Raw genomic sequence first — 20,074 nt, 5'->3', positions numbered from 1 at the left:
TCTCTCTCTCTCTCTCTCTCTCTCTCTCTCTCTCTCTCTCTCTCGCGTGCGCGCGCGCATAGCCCAAGTGTATATGGACATGTATGGACGTCATGTCACTACTTAGGGGTTATTAGGGTTTAGAAAGGTCTCGAGGGGTTCACTTTGTACATATGTAGCATAGCACCTAAGTGCATAAAGGGGGGTTTGAATAAGGGACCCACATGACATATAGCAAGAGAGGGTTAAAAATAAATAGCTATATTTAATGTGATTTATTTATGTGAATTTACATAGGGGGGTTTTAAATTTAAATTCAAACATGTATACTTAAAAAGGGGGTGAAATAGGGTTATTTTAAAAATAGGTGATATATGGGTTTTTATAGAGTGACCTCCCCAAAAAGGGGGGAAGATGGTGCCTTTTTCTAATTCTTACATGCCATTTCTCCTCTCTATTCTCTCCTTGTGGGTCTAGGCATTGCAAGAATGCTTCTTGGAGCTTTAGGCAACTAAAGAAGCCATGTCTTCATTGAATGTAGCATTCAAGAAGGTGAAGCTCTACCACGTTCTCTAAACCCACATTTCTACAAACACCATGTCCCCCTGTTTTCAATATATGTTTTTAGTGTCCCTTTTCTGGTGACTTACAAGAAGAAGTGTATATAGATCAGCCACTTGGTTTTGAGGATACAAGTCATCCAGAGTATGTATGTAAGCTTTGTAAGGCCTTATATGGGCTGAAGCAAGCTCCACGAGCATGGCATGACAAGATTGCAAAGTATCTTATCACTATAAGTTTTTATATGCAGATGCAGATCACTCTTTATATGTGAGCAAGAGTGATAAGGGTATTGTGATCATCATCATCTATGTAGATGATGATGATCTTATTGTTGGGGGTGACAACTTGGAAGAGATTGAGCATGTGAAAAGTCTTCTCAAAAGGAAGTTTGACATAAAGGATTTGGGAGATCTGCACTACTTTTTGGGCATTGAAGGTTTATGAAACTAGCATCATGGCCCCCATCCAAGTCCCTTTACACATTTTTTATGAATAGAAAATGCATCCAACCATTGTAGCCTCTTGGACCATGTTTGGACTTATGATTGGACCAAAGAGAGAAAGAAATTAAAAATATACTAAAAGTGGGCCATGTAAGCAACACCATGTCCCCCTCCACTAGTGGGCGTTTATTTTCTACTATTTTGTTTAGGCGAAAAGTGAGCCCAAATTGTTCCCAAAGGTAAAAAATGGGCCTTTAGGTACTTTGAGCCCACAAAAAAAGGGGGCCTATAGAAAGCCATGGTGTGTGCAAGGACACTCTTTTATTAAATTTTTTATTTGGCCAAAATGGCCCCAAACCCAAGACAAATTGTATTTTATATTGTATTTGGGCACATTTTCTTTTTTCTTTTATAAAAAAGCAACATAAAATATGCAAAGGATAATTATGAACCTTGGCAAAGAAAGCTACAATTGGTCTAAGTTTGTGTTGACCTACTACTTTTTTAGGACTTATGGGCTGATTTACCTTTTGTTCTCCTTGATCATGTCTGGACCACAAGTACATTCTTAGGTGCTTGCAAATTTTTGGGATACCATTATTTTTTGCTACTTTAGTTTCTTGGGCTTTGCAAGGTGGTTTCTATGGTTTCCTTTTTGAAGAGGATAGGTTATCTTAGCCTTGGGTTGTGCCAAACTTATTTGACCTGGGGTGTTTATTTTGAAGTTGTTAGAATTTTATTATTGTTTAGTCACCCAAATGATAGTGTTTCCTTTACGGTATCCTTGTAAATTAACACTTTTTTGGGTATACCATTTAGGGTCTTGAGGTTTTTGGGTATACCATTTAGGGTCTTGAGGTTGTGGCCTTATTCTTTGGTTTTGATGTTAGAAAAGAGGCAGCATCTTCTTTTTCTTTTTGAAGAAGAGACTTTGGATTGTAGATTCTTTGGGTGTGGCTATATAAGTTTGTTCATTACCCTTATAAAAGAGAGATCTTGGGGCTTCTTTAGGTAGACATATAAGTGTGTCTCCCTCATTAAATCCTTGGGTAGGCATGTAAGTGTGTCTCCCTCATTAAATCCTTGGGCAGGCATATAAGTGTGTTTCCCTTATAAGATCCTTGTTCTAGAAGAAACATGTCAAAAACCCACTATTGTTAAGTGATACTTTTAAGCTTAGGTGTGTTTCCCTTATAAGATCCTTGTTCTAGAAGAAACATGTCAAAAACCCACTATTGTTAAGTGATACTTTTAAGCTTAGGTTGAAACACTTAATGTTGTTGTTTGGTAATTGCTCATTTTTATTTAAGGGGATCTTTTAGATTGATGGCTCAATGTTTCCCTTGTTTGAGAAGATATATAAGTGTGTTCCTTCCCTTATAAAATCCTTATTTTCCTTTAAGGGGCTCTTCTAGATCAATGGCTCAATGTTTCCCTTCTTTCGTAATTGTCGCATTTTCCTTTAAGGGGCTCTTTTATATTGATGGCTCAATGTTTCCCTTCTTTGGGAAGCTATATAAGTGTGTTTCTTCCCTTATAAAATCCTTATGCTAGATGATAAAATGGACACTAATGGACACTAAGTGGTACTTTGTAGCTTAGGTTGAAACACTAAGTGGTACTTTGAAGAAGCTTAGTTTGAAACACTTAATATTGTTTCTTCTTCATCGGTAATTTCTCATCTTCCCTTTAAGGGTCTCTTTAGGATCCATGGCTCATCGTTTCCCTCAAAGTAGCCTTAGACCATTGCTTTATATCGGATCTATTACATACATCGTTATACTCTTGGTGGCATGGTTGGATGGGGAGGCCTATTTCTAAGACATCCTTGTAGAAAGTCAAAAGATAGAGCCCTTAGTGTTAGGAAGGGTTTTTTATGGAGATCCTAAAGATAAGATTGATTGAATAATTTGCATTGGCAAGTTTTGACTTTGTGGTTTGTTAGCCCAATCAATGCTTGTTTTGATGGATTCCATAGAAGTTAAAGGTCAACAATGGATGGAAATGTTAGGAAGGGCTGTTGATGGAGAGCCTAAAGATGAGATCAATTGAAGAATTTCCATTGGAAAGTTTTGACTTTGTGGTTTTCTAGCCCAATCAATGCTTGATGGATCCATATAAGTCAAAGAAAGTTAAATGTCAACAAGGGATGCAAATGTAGATATGGTGCCAAGGATAAAAGGAGACGCTACAAGATGAACGTGTGTAAGATTCAAAGCTAAACCAAAAGGATAAAGGGAGACGCTACAAGATGAACGTGTGTAAGATTCAAAGCTAAACCAAAAGGATTACGCAACCATGTGAATTCAAGGACAAGCACTTGAGATAGGTGTACAATTTCAAGAGTTTTTGCTATACAATATGGTGATTTAAGATGGCACCACAATATGGTGATTCAAGATAGATTGAAGGTCTACATCAACCAAAGATGGATTCTAAATGCCCAATGATTCAAGATGCCACCATAATATGGTGATTCAAGATGCCAACACAATATGGTGATTCCAGATGGATTGAAGGTCTACATCAACCAAAGATGGAATCTAAACACCCAATGACATCAAAAAAATACATTTTTGGCTAGAAGCTTTAACAAAACAAGTATGTAATGCTAGTAGATGCCGATAATGTTTCTAGGCTATTATTCCCAATGATGTGCCAATGTAATATTCATTGATTCAAAAGCTAAGAGATAAGGTATTAGAGGCTAGACTATAGAACAAGTAAGTTTTAAGCAGTGGAAAACTGTCAACACCCATAACTTAAGCTATGTATAAATTTAAAACTTTTACACATAGCTTAAGTTATGGGTGTTGGAGTTTTAAGCAGTGGACAACTGTCAACTGTCAACACCCATAACTTAAGCTATGTATAAATCCATTGGCATGTTGTGACTTTGTGTTTCGTTAGCCCAATAAATGCTTGATGGATTCCATAGAAGTAAAAGCAAGTCAACGGTCAACAAGGGATGCAAATGTAGATATGATGCCAAGGATACAAGGAGAAGCCACAAGATGAATGCGTGCAAGATTAAAAGCTAAACCAAAAGGATTACGCACTCATGTGAATTCAAGGACAAGCACTTGAGATAGGTATACAATTTCGAGAGATGCCACTATACAATATGGAGATTCAAGATGCCACAAAAATATGGTGATTCAAGATGGATTGAAGGTCTACATCAACCAAAGTGGATTTTAAATGCCTAATGACATCAAAAAAATACATTTTTGGCTAGAAGCTTTAACAAAACAAGTATGTAATGCTAGTAGATGCCCATAATGTTTCTAGGCTATTATTCCCAATGATGTTCCAATGTAATATTCATTGATTCAAAAGGTAAGAGATAAGGTATTAAAGGCTAGACTATAGAATAAGTAAGTTTTAATCATTGGACAACTGTCAACACCCATAACTTATGCTATGTATAAATTCAAAACTTCTACACTCAATACATTTATACATACTAATTTTCAAAACTTCTACACTCAATACATTTTTTCACGCTAATTTTCAACTTTAGGAGCTCTCTTCCCTCTTGCGGGTTAAGAAGGTGATGTTGTCACCGCCTCTCTAATAGGAGTAATACTAGTTATAGGTAAGATGGTTCTGTTTTATCACCACCTCTATAGTAGGATGGAGTAGTTATAGATAAGATGGTGGTGTTGCCACCACCTCCAATAGTCTAGTGAAAGAGAGGAAAAAGAGAAGCATAGGGATGGAGGAAGAAGGACAAAGGAAGGAATAAGAGAAGTAGAGGGAAAGGAGAAGAAGCAAGAAGACATGGAAAAAATAAGGAGTAGGAGAGAAAGAGAAAAGAAAAAAGGGGAAGATGGAGGAGGGAAAGGGGAGAGAGAAAGAGAAAAGAAGAAGAAGAAGTAAAATGGGAAGGAGGAGGAGGGAAAGGGGAAGAGAAAAAAATTAAAGAAGAGAAAATGAAGTAAAAAGAAGAAGAAGTAGGAGGAGGAGGAGGGAAAAAATAAGAAGAAGAAGGGAAGAGAAAAAGTAAAAATGTCAAAAAGAAAAGGAAAAGAGGAAAAGAAGAAAGAAAAAGGAGAAGAAAAATTAAAATTAGAGAGAGAAAGAGGGAAAAAAAGAAGGGAAGAAGAAGAAGAACAAAGAGAAGAGCAAAGGAAAGAATTAAGAAAATAGGGTGAATTATAAAAAATTTTAACAACACTAGAATTTTTTAATAAAAAAGAAACATAAAACATAAAAATTAGAGGAAAATGGAGCGAGCATAGGAAAAAGAAAGAGAAAAGATGTTGTTTACAACGTAAAAAAACAAAGGAAAAAAGATGGAAAGAGCTAAGAAGTAGACCCATTTGGGATAAAAAAATGGAGATGCACTTATTGTGATAGCCTCCTAGCAATACATTGAGATGCAATTATTGGGATGATGTGTTGGCTATATTTATTAAGTCAGATGGTTATTGGTTTAGGGAGATTTATGGAGGTTATCATCAACAAAAATTTGGATTAAAAAAGACCCCTCTAAGAGAACCATGTCATCACTTTTCTATAAAAATGGGGGCCGTGGTGAACTTTATGCATCTTATCTCAAAATGCCCACATGTGATATACCATGGAAAACCCCCATATGTGACAAATCTACCACCTCTAATAACAAAATTTGGAGTCAATATGCTGAAGTCATGTACAATGGATGTCATAATCATTAGAATCTACCGTTTAGTGGGGGAAGGCATGACTTGAGCATATCAACTCCAACTTTGTCTAATAGATGTCACATGTGGGGGTTTTGACATAAGATATATAAGGTTCACCATGGTCCTTTTTTTCTAGAATAGTGGACACAACTCTTCGTAAAGGACCCTTTTTGAGTCCAAAGTTTTCCTATTAATTCTTACACATTCCTTAGGGATGCCACTTATTGATCCAAGAAACACACCATGTGCCACACCAATTCATCCACTAAGCGCATGATGAAAATCTTCTTGAGGAACCCCAAAGCCCATAAAACTCTTTAACGATCTCTTGAATCTTCTTAAGTTTGTGCAAGCCTTCACATAGATCTAAGAAAATAAATAGGGGCTATTTTTAGCCCAATGTTAATATGAAAAATAATAGAGGTAATTGGCTAATCTAAATGGTTTCTTAAAATAATAGGGCTAATTTGCATGTCCTTGAGAAATTGTTTACCCTAAATTACACATATAGGTCTGATTTTCCACATATATTGCTAGTTCTAGCCAAATCAAGTACTTGAGTAAAAAAAAGTAGAGCCAAGTAAATTACACATATAGATCTAATTTTCCATATATATATATCTAATTCTAGCCAAATCAAGTACTTGAGTAATAAAAAGGTAGAGCCAAGTAAAAAAGTCTATAGTTTCTTAAAATAGACATATACACCAATCAAGTACTAATTCGAATTCTAATTTTAGCCAAATCAAGTACTTGAGTAAAAAAGGTAGAGCCATATAAAAAGGTTTATCGTTGCTTACAATACACACATATACACCAATCAAGTACTTGATTAACAAAAGAGGAGCCGTTTGAAAAGGTCTACAATTGATTATCTTATAATCTAGTAGATCTTTTGAGTGTATCTACCACGTGCACAATAATCCAGAACTTATAGCTAGGCTAATTTTTACATTCTCAGATGTGATTATATTTTCTAATATATTGACACTATTTTAATACCCATTGAGAAAGACTAGTCCACCAATTGTAATGCTCCTTGCATTATAAGCTTGAGGACTTGTAAGACTAGAACTTTGATTCTCCACCCAACCATATACCAAATGGACCCTAAACACATGGTTATATAGGCCTAAGTGATGCACGACCTTCCAACTTCATCCCCTTGACCTTTCATTGGGTAGGCATGGCCTTTTCACTCTCCAATGCCTCCTCAACTCCCCCTAGAAGGGGGAGCCTACTTTTGTGGCCTTTGGGCTTCCCTTGTGCACCATCTACATCCCTTTTACTTTAACCTTAATGCCTATTAACCATTGCTTTAGGTATTTCCAATTTGAAATCCCCTGAACCTTATTTATGTGCAAACCTTTTACATATAAATAATATTTTCTAGTCTTACCTTATAGTGTTTCATGTCAGTCTCATAACATTTCCTCCCCCTTGGAAGAAAATTTTTCGTCCTCGAAAACAAACTCAGGAAACCTTTTCTTCAATGTTGCCACTCTTTCCCAAGTTGATCATGTTTAAGCTCCTTTAGCTCCATACCATCTTGCTTAGGTTCTTGAGCTACCAAGCTCCTTACAAACCTCTCACTCAAAATTATTCTAAATCATGTTAAGCTCCAAGGAAAAAGTTAGGGGCTATTTATAGCCAAATGGGTATTTTTTAAGGGTCTCCATAAAAGTTTTGGCTATTTTAAAGATGCACTTTTAAAAAGAAGTCACCTAAATTCTTACAAATTTTTGGCATCCCTAAGAAAGATTGCTAAAAATACACTAGGTACTTCCATTATACTTATGAAATCCAAAAGAATCGCCCCAAAATTCCAAATTTCTAGGTTTGCATATAATATATATTCACCAACTCAGCTACACTTACACATTCTTTAAGGTGCCTTATTTTTTGCCTTGTTAAGCTCTTGAGTCCCTTGAGGCACCCTTGACCCCTTTTAAGATTCTTTCAACCCCATTTAAGTCTAGAGCCTATCACATTAACTATTTGAGCCTCATCTTAGCCCCCTTGGTGGAGCCAAGGTCTATGTCTAAGTTACAAGCTAAAAAGCAAGTGTGTCTAAGGGAATTTAATATACTTAGATTCCCTTTACTTAGACATTGAGCACTCAGTAGAAATAGGAATAGGCAAGTTACAAGCTAAAAAGGAAGTTTGTCTAAGGGAATTCAATATACTTAGACTCCCTTTGCGTAAACATTGAGCACTTAGTAGAAATAGGAATAGGTAAGACTGTGGTGTTGTTCCCACCATCATAAATCTAGTGAAAAATAAAAGAGAGAGGAAAAAACTGATCCAATGCTAAATCTTCTAGGTGACAAATTAAAGAGGGAGGAACAAGCAAATCCAACACATCATTGTAGCCCATCACAATTATGTACCTGCTGCCCACATGGCTACATTGTGATCACAAAGCTTGGAAAGAACGCTTTTACACGCTCAAAATAACGAGGTTACCTTGGTTGTCTGATTTTTGTTGAAACCTAATATTCTTGAATAATAAGCGCGTTAACTCTACAGTATAATGAGTTGATAGATGACATATATTAATTTTTTTATTTGAAGGCAATTAATGCGTGATGAAAAGAGTAGTTGTTTTAGTAAGAGACTTTATCTAATGCTGATTTTTAAAACTATAATTGGATTTCCTATTATCTAATTAATTATGAAATAGCTTGGTATTATCCACACCAAGAGGCAAAGAGATGTCTAATGAGTTATAGGAACTCTAATAGTTATCCTATGAATTTTACTATTGTTTACCAAACTTTCTTTTATAATACATTTAGTGTATCTAGGTATAAGGAAAAGAGATTCATGACTCACTTGCTTTGTATAAGTAATGTTGGTTGGCCTCAACGAGTAACTTGAATTAGGCTAAGAGTTATATGAGTTAGAGTACCAAAAATAAATTGATATTGTGTCTTTAAAAGGAAGACGTTATTACGGGTAATCGCAAACATATCCTTCATGTGTTTGCAAGTTATTAACATAACAAAAGTTTCAATAACAAACTTCAATGGCCTATATGACTTCAGCTAAGTGTTCCATACTCACACCCACAACGTATAAGCCTGGGTTTCATAAAAATCAAGTTTAATTAATCAAGAAGTGAACAATGAAACATTTAATTTTTTTTGAATGATAGCAATCTTTGCATAAAGGGCTTTCACAATGTTTGAAAAAGACAAGGTGTGACTCTCCTTGTTCCTTGAAGAGTTAATTAGGTATGTGCAAGATGCTCACTTTAGCAAGCATTTTGTTTTATAATATACTTCTTTGAAAGTAAGTTAATTGATAGGGATACATGTCGTCTTTAAGAAGACATGCATATTTTGTAAAGCATACATGTAATCATATAGTAAGTGTTACATTATTGGCCCTCTATGGTCTATTGGGGACGCCCATCCGACCATTGTGCCATGCTTGTAATTAGTATCGTGAGTGATGTCATATTAAATACCACATTGTAAGTGTGATTGGCATATGCTTTGCGGGTCTATGCTATGTATGCTGTGATTGGGTGATGCCATGTGTATGCATGCTAGTGTTGTTGATATTGGTGTTTGATTGGTGTTTGATTGCCTCACCTAACATGTTGACTTGTTGAGTATAGGTGATTGCCTCACCTAACATGTTGACTTGTTGAGTATAGGGGATGAGTACGAGGATGCCGAATGAGGCGTTGTACTTGTGCGAGGGTCACCGAACGAGGTGTCGCACAGGCATGAGTGTGCGAGGGTCACCGAACGAGGTGTTGCACACGCGAGGGTCATCGAATGAGGTGTCGTGTAGATTTTGTCATGTGTATGGGCGTTTACATCGCCTCGACATTTATGAGTTATACTTCATTATTGTTGGTTGGCCGTGTGCCATTTATTTGTAAACGTATATTTATGCACCCCGATGTGCACGGGTGTAGTGCATGTGAACTAGAGGTTCACTATTGTTTTTGGTACACACTAGATGTGTGTGAACATCCTCTAGAAGGATTGATTATTTTTGTAAAAAGAGCCCTATTTTTGGCAAAAGCTTCACGATTGGCTCAAGGGCTATTTTGAGGAATACATGATTAAATACTCATGTCGTGCAAGGAGCTAGCACGCTTGAGGGGGAGATTTAACCCAATCCTATTGATGGTGATGTTTATTTTGCGCACAGTTTTCAAGTCTATGGTTTATCTTCCATGTTTATTTCCACAGTTTTCAAGTCTATGGTTTATCTTCCATGTTTATTTCCATGTCTATGTTTAATATGTCTGAATCTGTTATTTGTTTGGAGTTGAATATTTATTCGTTTACTTTGATTCTCTTTTGTGTGGCAAGTTCCTGACAGTAAGATTTTTTTAAGACTGCAAAATTGACACATCAAATGAAACAAAATATAATTACTAAGTTATTTAAACTATTAAATTAATGACTCCAAAAAAGAGAACATCCTTTGAAACATTTTTTTTAAAACTTCCAATGTTTTTTAGAAAATATACAAAACCTAAAAAACCTAATCTCAAGTTTTAAATTTCTTGGTTTGGTATAACAACAATGGGGCATACCATCATTAAAAGGTGGGTTATCACACACTCTTGAAGTTGATGAAAAGAGATATACAAAGAGCTTGATGTTGAGATGCACCTAAGCACACACATGAATTTTCATCCAAGGAGGAAAAAAAAAAGTTTAAGCAAAACATGTGTAGAAGAAGGATATCCTTTGAAACATTTTTTTAACTCATCCTTTGGAACTTCTTTTTAACTTCCAATGATTTTTGAAAAATATAAAAAGCTAAAAAATCTAATTGTCACACAAGTTTCGAATTCCTTGGTTTGGTATAACAACAATGGGTCATGCCACCATTAGAAGGTGGGTTATCAAGTTGATGAAAAGAGATATACAAAGAGCTTGATGTTGAGATGCACCTAAGCACACACATGAATCTTCATCCAAGGAGGAACCAAAAAAGTTTAAGCAAAATATGTGTAGAAGAAGAACAGGCTCAATTATTGGTAGTCAAATGATTAACTTCAAAAGAATGACATTAGAGGTTGGATGAGGGATAGATAAGCCTTTACATGTGTCAAAATAAATGGCAATGCTTGCTTGACTTTGAAAAGAGATAAAAGATATTGATGGCCATACTTACAAGCGTTACATCCCTCCCCTCTCTACTTATGAAAGTTCATGTTAATGTGTTTCTAGTCATGCACATATGCCATAGAGGCATGTTTGCTCCCCATTCGAACACACATTGTTTGCAAAGGGAGTTTGTTTCCTCCTAGTCTATATGATAGTAAAAAGGAAAAATTCTAGACTTACACATGGGACTTTTTATGCACATTGATGAGCACCCCATGTATAATATCAATACAAAATTATCACAGTGTACCAACAAGTACTGCAGTTCATGTTTCACATACACTGATATAAGGTTCTTCAATGTTAAGTGTGTTGGAAATGCTAACCACATTTGTTGTGCATTTAGTATGTGGTTACAAATGTGTTCATGCTAACCACCCAAGTAATGCTTATTGCAAAACCATTATGTGCACTTCCGCATTTGCTCCAAGCTGTTACAAATGTTATCAAAACAATGATGTTCACCTACCTTGCGACTTCATTTGACACACAACAGGACATATCACTTTATGAGATGAAACACGCTCACATGGGTGAGATCTAAAAGATTTGTATATGGTGGGGCTTAATTTAAGATTGTTGTGTACATTACTGAAGGCCTCTTAGATGGGGAAAAAGACATGAATGGCGCGTACTAGCCACACCATGACAAAGTCATTCAAAGGTTAAGAGGGAAAAAAAATTTCATGCTATTGAGCATAATGGATGGGTTTCAAAAGAGGCAATTTTCATGGGGATGGGCGTGGTGGGGATGGGCGTGGGGGGAGGGGCACTACTCATAGGGATAGGGCAAGTGACATGTTTTTTGTTATTTAGGAGAGCAGTAGTTTTCAGAGGAATGGGGCTCGTGTGAGACGGATCACGAGGTTTTGGAATGTGGCAAGGAATAGAGTGGGTGCTATTGGAGGGACAAAAAAGAAAAGATCAAAGGTGGGGGTGGGTGAAAAATTGGAGGTTTGTGGGGTGAAGGGGACAAAGGTTGATTGGGACGGGTGGGTTTGAGGAGAGAGCCACGTCATAAGCCAGCGTGGAAAAGCGATTGCAAAAGAAAGGCCACGTGGAAGACGGTGGCAGCTTTTTTCTGTGGACAGGAACGCAGCGTTGCGGTGACGTAATGGTCCGACGTGTCAGGCTACGAGTTTTAGAGCGTCCTTTTTTTTTGTGTGTAGGTTTATATATATATATATATATATATATATATATTTCTGTGTGCTTACTTTCTCTTCATCACTGCTTTGCCATTTGTTGGCCTCTGCGCTTCAGTGTAGTGATCCTCACGCGTATGCACATCCGCTAGGGTTTTTCTCTGCAGGAAAACCCTCGCCTCCTCCTCCTCCTCCCCCCCCCCTCCTCCTCCTCCTCTACACACAACGAACCTCCGCACTTCTTTGCCATTTGGCCTCCGCTCTTCGTGTAGTAATCCTCGCGCGTCTCCACATCCGCTAGGGTTTTTCTCTGCAGGAAAACCCTCGCCTCCTCCTCCTCCTGTACACACAACGAACCTCTGCTCCTCCTACACGGCAACCTCTCAGCACAGGTAAGTACTTCTTTCATTTCTCTGCTTGTTTACCTTGCTGCACATTGGCATGTATGATCATTTGCCCTCATGTTAGTCCATGCATCATCATACCCTCATGCTAGAGCACTCATCCATCATCTTGTTGTATCTCATGCCCTCATGTACGAGCAGTTGTATCTCTTGCCCTCATGTAAGAGCATGCCTGTTGTATATCATGCCCTCGCATCCGGAATGCATCATCACATGTTATCTCATGCCTTCGTCTGACATGTCTGGTGTTTATCATTGTGTAGGACCAAGACTTCCATATCTCCATTGAATTTGCTTGGGCGCCTTTTTTGCCATGGGGCTTCCAGTCTTCCCTGACATCTGCACAGGCCTGCTCCCCATGCTCATCATCAACATTGCCATGTCCGTAGCATTGATCAAGCATGCTTTTCAGTCTTTTATGCAAGTTTTGGGTCTACTCCGTGAAGCTCCAACATCAAATGATGCTACTGCATATTTAAGGTTTCCTGATGAGTATAACCTGTGTTCCGGCCTCGTGTTGCCCAGCCTGTCTGAGGAAACACGGCAGGCCCTCCCTCTCACAGTGTACGACCCCGATCTTGGCAATGGTGCCCTAAATCTGGTGGATGCAGAGTGCCCTGTGTGCCTTCGGGACTTCCAGAGAGAGCAGGAGCTTCGCCTTTTGCCACTCTGCAAGCATGTCTTCCACAGAGGCTGTCTAGACCGGTGGTTAGACCACCAGCAAACCACATGCCCTTTGTGTAGAATCTCTCTTGTACCCGAGGACATTTCCAAGAAGCAGCAGCGGAGACAGCAAGAGCTGTCAGAAGAGGTCTTCTTCTGGTTCTCACCTTTCAGTGGTTCAGGTTTCCAAGGCCTCTCGTGCCACATCTAATGTACAGAGCATGCTTTCCTTTGAAGGATGCAACATGGCACCTTTAGTTGTAGGTAGATGATATGACCCAATTTCATACAGGGTTATACCTTTTATATGTATCTAAAGAAGGTGTAAAAAACAATGTTTGATAACACTTCCCATGCTATTCATATTTAACATTTTTGTAGCAGGTGAAGACATGAACTTTGATCCTCTTACATGCTTTTTACTCTAAGATGAAGACATGGTGACAGCCTACTTTATTGCCTCTGCAGGCGGTATCGTTGTCTTGATAAAGTGGTTTCCATTTGTCTTTTAGACAAAGGGTGAATTTTCAAAATGTAAGGTCTTTTAAGGATTCCAATGTCTTGTATAGCAGTTAGCTTCATGGGATGTAAGTTAGATGGACAATATTGCTTTTCCATGGGGGCTCTGCTCATGGGCTGAGCTCAGCATGTAACCTGTAAGGTTGTAATCACCAGTTCTTATTTCAACTTCCCATGTTATGTTATGTATATTGATCTTTTTGCAGCTGTGGTTTATGATGGTCGGGAATTGGTGGTTGCATATATATTGAAGCATGTAGGTAAAAAATTAAGGTTTTGTAGCTCCACAAAAGTTATATTTGACTTTTATATCGAGATAAGTTCCTGCTTTATGTTTCATGAGCTTGGTCACTTTGGGATCCAACTGCCTATCAGTGAAGAAACTGAGATGGCTCTGACTTGAAATGGACAATGTGTGGAACTTTTAAAACAGAAAACAGTTGAGAATAACCAAGGAGGTTCAAGCCACATATCAATTGGAGTTTTACAGTAGTTCCTTGAAGTAGGACGTGTTCGTAGTCAGCAGTACTAGGAGGTGGCTGACTGCCCTCAATGCTTTGAGAGTATAGGATTTGTCAGAAGGCACAATGCTGAAAAAAACAAACTCGTATGCAACTGTGGTGGATTATTTTTCATGGAAGCAACGTTTGTCTGATTGCACATTGTTTTCATGAGACACCAAGAATTACTGTCACAGTAAGGGAGACCACTGGAGAAAAAGTGCTATGGAAACTCGAGCTGTGAGTTGTCCAGAAGCTAGAGGCTTCTGATGTCTTAAGAAACCTTCACAAACACAATCAATTTTGTTGGTTCATCGAGTGAGTGAGTTAAGAGCATCGGACATTATGTCTTCAGTCTCGTTAAATGCTACGACGTATTAGCATCACAAGTTACCTATAGTGACATATTACTGATATCCATGGGCTTGTGAGCAATGGGGATACCACACATCATCAAAGTCGCATCCTTACTCGTATGCTTTACAATGCTTATCTCATCTCTTGAAAGCAGCATCTTTGTCCTTTAAGAATCATTGAATTGAAGGTCCGTTGTACCATGATCAGCAAATGTTTACCATGATGATTAACAAATGGGCTAGTAACAAAAACGAAAAAAAGTAAGGTTTAGCACTAAACATGACTAGTCCAGGAAACTAGGAAACATTTACGTCGGTCGTTATGATCAAAGATTTCAACCTCTCAGAGCCTACACAAGGCCCGTCCAAAAGGCCCAAAAGCTTTCTTTCCCAACCTACCCTGCTGGAACTTTTTTCATACGATTGAAGAGTATGAATGAGCAAAGTCCTTGAGCAAGCAGAGTGTGTGACTAAAGATAGCATGAAAAATCAGCTTTAAAATTGTCGGAAGACAGAGTTCACAATTTGATCCTTTTCTCAACTCTTCCAAGGACAAACTGGTTACAATCAGCTGAGGGTGGACAGCCTCCTGTCTCTGGCAGAAGACCCTTGTACGAGTTCTAGCAAGTTACAACTGACCTTTGCAAGTTATTTGCTCTGTAGGAAAACCTGGCCATACCATTTAGAGATGAAAAGACATGATAAAAAAGACTGTAGGAACATAGGTAGACAGTAAGGCTGGAAACAAAGGTTTGCAAATGACAATCTTGGCCTCCGACTGACTTTGCCATCAACGTGGAGGAGGATTCAAAAGCTGTCATGGAAGTCCACTTCTCCACGTGTTGACTCTTATGGAGTTTATAACCCTAGATTCCAACTCTTTCAACTTGTTGATCCCTGTAAAGTTGATGCATATAGTTCCTATGGAGCATGCAAAGCTTAGAAGGAGATTACATAAAAATCTCCTTTGGAATGCACTTCTTTAGAGCTTGACAAATTTTCCTACTACTTCCATAGAATCCATCAAGCAGCCATTTTGAATTTCATGCTTGTAGGTGAATCCGAATCAAACAATTTATAATTTTGGACATTGTGCTCAAATTTGGTAAAGCTTAGAATACATGTGGAATCCACCATTTTTTGGAGAAAATGCATCATGATGCACATGAAAGGCATTCATATCTTCTTGTTGTGCACCATTAAATAGCATTGGCATTTTCCTTTGAAAATGATCTTGAGCCAGGAATAGACCTTCAAACCGGAGCCGGAAAGTTATCATCTCCCAGATAACCCAAATCCTCTACTGCTGCAATGCCATGTGGAGATAACCCAAATCCTCTACTGCTGCAATGCCATGTGGAGAGCATCTAAAGCAATTAAAGAGCTGGTTAAGCCTTTTTGCAAGAATGGGTTTGAAAACACGGAGGATAGTAGAAAGCAGCAACCCCTTTGCTCTCGTTGATCCTCATAAGCATGAGGCGACACTACCCCTTTGCTCTTGTTGATCCTCATGGATTGCTACTGGAACTCTCAACTGGTGGGCACTAGGTGAGGGACTAGCGCCCTGAGTAAGGTGGGAGGGTGGGAAAGCTGCTGCTTTTTTTAATTAAAAAATCTTTCAATAAACTACCCTCAGATACGGCCCCTTAGCCTACTGTTCCAATTGTTGACGCCAACCTCTTAACAAGTACGATGGATGCAAGTAGGTAGGGAGCTTGTGTGTGATTGGTGGACATCAACCATCAGACTTTTTTATCGTGGGTACTTATTTCACATGGTGGCATTACATTAATTAATTAGTGCCCACTTTTCACCTTTGGCCTAAAGTTCTAAAATATAGCCCCCAACAGTGCCCCCCGCCCATCCGCTCCGCCCATCCGCCCTCTACCACCTTCGCCCACCTCTCTTTTTCCCTCTCTCAGAGGCTCCAACAGGCTGTGCCTTGAAAGGTCGCTCTCACCACCAGCTTTCTTCCTTATTCACTCAAAAAAAAAAAACGCATGCCTATTTCACTAAAAAAAATCGCATTAATCAAGGGCTGGGGAAAAAATTTCGCTTTGTTTTACTAAGGTTCTTATCTTAGTATTCTTTTCGGTAGGTTTAGACCTTGGTTTGCAATATATATTTTAAATTCAATGGTTTGCAAAAAAAATTCTCTTACACAAAATTTAAAAAATAGACATTTTTCGGGAAGCTATTGCATATATTCATTAAAAATATGTTTTAGGAGGCCTTTATTGCTTCGTGTATGTACAAGGTTATTGCTTCGTGTATGTACAAGGCTGAAGTACTATTTACATTGCATTTTGAAAACTGATATTTACATCAAACAATTTTTTTCTTGAAAGTCACATGAAAATAGCATGTTTGGTTGTCTTGCAAGCATGGAACAAAGGCACATAGTCGGAGCCATCTAGAAAAGATCCATGATTCTATTCTTCAGACAAGGAACCACCCTCTGCACAAAAGAACACATCTTCGTCACTTTCAGAACCCAAAAAGAAAATTTGATCAACATTAATCAATTGAGTGAGATGCGGTATCTTCATCACTTTCCATGTTACGGCCGCTCTTTTTTTGTCCATCCCATTTCCAGTTTTAGGGATCAGCCACCACTGGGCAGATGGGTAGTACTTCCCCGTGCGTAGCATGCACAAAAGTGTTGACTCCAATGTTGACCCAAGCCTATTTGGAATGTAGTTATCCATGTACACATGCTTGGTCAAATACATTCATTGGCAACAGAGACACTTTGTTCTTTAAATCTCAGGCCCCATAAAATGCATATTGTTCCCGCCCCCTAGTAATTTCTTCCGCCATTACATTGTGACAAAAAAACTTAAAATGAGGTTTTAAAATATCTTTCACACAATAACCCAACATGCCTTCGAATGTGTGCAAGCGAGCTTGTTTCAGACCCTTGCACATGACAATGCCCCCAGCTGGTTTTGATACATCCCATGCAAGATATTTTTTGATAAGGTTACCTACAGAGATTAAGCAAATTGCCATTATTTTAATGACCATTTGGAAGTGGATATGATTCAATGTTCCACCCTTCTCAAGAGCAAACAAACCACTAATACATTCAGACCAGACAAAGTCTTCCAGTGGTTCCCATAATGCAATATCTATGTCACGACTCCCAACACCTACAGTCACAGAAACCTCAAGTAGTCTGGTCAACCTAACGAGTGAGCCAACATCGCATCCCATCCACAACCGTACCAAAGTCGTACGCACCCTCACGAGGCCGACGTACAAAAAATACAAAAAGAACAATTAAGATTAATCTACAGAAAGAACAAGCATTAATCAAGATTAGTAAGGTTCTCATCAAATCGAACCAAACAAGCCAACTAAACAACAACTAATCAGAGACCATCATAGACCACCATAGCAACCAACCACATACCATCACATCACAGACCACCACAAACATGCAGACTCTTTGAGCAACAAGCAAGAAGAAAGGAGCGACCCACATCCTTTACATGTGAGTGTCGCATGTAGTACACAGTGTCCTACTTATGCTAGCACTATAGAACTTATTTTAGGCGCTATAGGACATGACTATTATAGTGCATGGTAGGAGAGACACCACAATGACATGATGATGTGAGTGGTGAACATTACCTAGTGGAAGGACCCTATCAAGTGAGAACTACACAAGAGAAGCTTATAGAGCAGGGGAGGAGGGCAAGAACTTATGGACTTCCACCGTCATTCTATGAAGTAATGTTACCGACTCCTTGTCCCTTCTAGAGCATGGTGGGTGATTTCCTAGACATCTTAGCTCACGGGTAGCTACTTAGCTCACTTACCTATAGTACCCATGCCATATCACAGTGAGAATGCACTCAGACCATTGCCTAGTATACTAGAGGATACATCTATATTAGAAGAAAACCGAAGTGAGGGGGAAACTCAACTTAGTGATGTCGAATCAAAGCATGCCTATGAGCTATGGTTATTTGATGATGAGCTTGCTAGATGAGTTTGAATTACAGGTTATTGAGGTGTAGTCATGTAGACTAGATTGATATTTACAACTTACAGTAGTGGATGTGCAACCTCAATATATAAGGACTAGATTTTCAAACTTTCCCAGGTGTATTATAAACCCATCCTCAACTATTGCTATTGTTTTAATCTTTTTTATGATTCTCCATTTAGTGTTTGTTTGAGTGCTTGCTTGCATCATTATGTGCATGGTCTATCACTTTTCTAGTTCTTACTCGGATAACCATTTAGGATTTGGTTCTAGTTCAATCCTTTCCGAGATCGACCTTAAAGTATGCCAAAGGAGTATGCCAAGTACTCCACCTTCCTTAGTGTGCCCTCTTTAGTTAGAATAGAGCCTTCTAGGTGAATCATGAAAGTGAAACTAGTTTAAACAAAAAACAAAGCAAAAATACAACAAAATCCATAAAAAGATAACCATCACCATGTGCGATCTAGGTAGGACTTTTGGCTCTTATTGATGGAGTCTTGGGACCGTAGTCTTGATCTCCATGGGATGGGACCTTGTGGCTAAAAACTATTACTAAAGTGCTTAAAAAAAACATCGTTGTAGAGGTACTTAGTGGTTCTTAGATACTCTTGTATGAGGTCTTGTATGAGGTACTTAGTGGTTCTTACATACTCTTGTATATGAGGTACTTAGTGGTTCTTAGATACTCTTGTATGAGGTCTCTAGGCCATTACTTGGGTCTCTACAAGATGTCACCTTACTTTTATATTTTTCTCTTCTTATTAAATAAAAAATAAAAATAAAACCATCAAACTAAACACATGTAATAATCACTTAGCAGTGTCATTTATGAGGCTAGATAATAGCTAGAGATGATTTCACCGAAGTGATAGTGTGTAGAGACTAAGGTCATAACCCAAGGTATGCTTTTTCTTTATCTTAGTTTAGATAGAATTTGGATAAACCTTAATATTACCTTGTCTTAACTAGAGAAATTTGACCAATCACAAAAATCTTTCATCATTGCTTGATTGATGTTTACATTATGCTTAAATTTCATCATTGCTTGATTGATGTTTACATTATGCTTAAATTTCAATTATTTTTCACAAGAGCACCTTACTCATTGTACCATGTTGCCTTGCAGACCTCCGACATTTTCAATGCCAACATGCATCCAGCAAATGCCTTGATGAATCTTCATGGACATATTCGGAGGATGAAATCTTCATCATCAGGAAGGGGGATATGTTAATCCTTTCCAGGACCTCTATGGCATCGACATTGGCCACGGTATTATTTTCACTTCTTATGGGCCATAAGCATCGAGATGGCCGGAATTCACAGGAAAACCATGTATTGTACATTTTACGTGTGTGCTCATTGCTTGTCTACTAAGGGCATACCATAGGATCCTAGGTTGAGAGTACTAGCTTTAGAATAGGTGTTTACACTAGCTACGAAAAGATGCAGGGGGGGGAAGAGAGCTTGAGCTCTTGCAAGCACACACACACACACTCACAAAACCCTAATACAGAACACACAAGGTGAGAGGCTGAAATCTTCTTCTTCTTTACTCAACACTCAACACACCATATACAAGATAAGAGTACTCAATAATATGAAAGGTACTCAACCAATACATACACGGGTTCTCTATAGTGTGAACCCAACTAAATGAGCTGGCGCTATAACTATGCCAGTCTCTAGAATGGCT

The 20,074-nt window shown here is 38.3% G+C and overlaps 1 protein-coding gene across 1 annotated transcript; it reads left to right on the top strand.

Annotated features, from left to right (window-relative positions):
• The first annotated feature begins 12,019 nt into the window (after window positions 1-12,019).
• On the top strand, window positions 12,020-13,584 carry LOC147625833 (brassinosteroid-responsive RING protein 1-like). The gene is made up of 2 exons (XM_086817404.1): window positions 12,020-12,334; window positions 12,610-13,584. Exon 2 carries the CDS (start codon window positions 12,660-12,662, stop codon window positions 13,218-13,220), a length of 561 nt encoding a protein of 186 aa, XP_086673530.1. The 5' UTR covers window positions 12,020-12,334; window positions 12,610-12,659; the 3' UTR covers window positions 13,221-13,584.
• The last annotated feature ends 6,490 nt before the right edge of the window (window positions 13,585-20,074 follow it).

Source organism: Cibotium barometz, chromosome 23, assembly GCF_041138505.1.
Source record: "Cibotium barometz isolate CiBa-2024 chromosome 23, ASM4113850v1, whole genome shotgun sequence".
Lineage (NCBI taxonomy): Eukaryota > Viridiplantae > Streptophyta > Polypodiopsida > Cyatheales > Cibotiaceae > Cibotium > Cibotium barometz.
Note: the sequence above shows the minus strand (reverse complement) of the source record. Positions and strands in the feature narration are given on the sequence as shown.

What these genes read in the sequence shown, in the direction of transcription:
- LOC147625833 (XM_086817404.1), top strand. Translation starts at nt 12,660, where the DNA reads ATGGGGCTTCCAGTCTTCCCTGACATCTGCACAGGCCTGCTCCCCATG.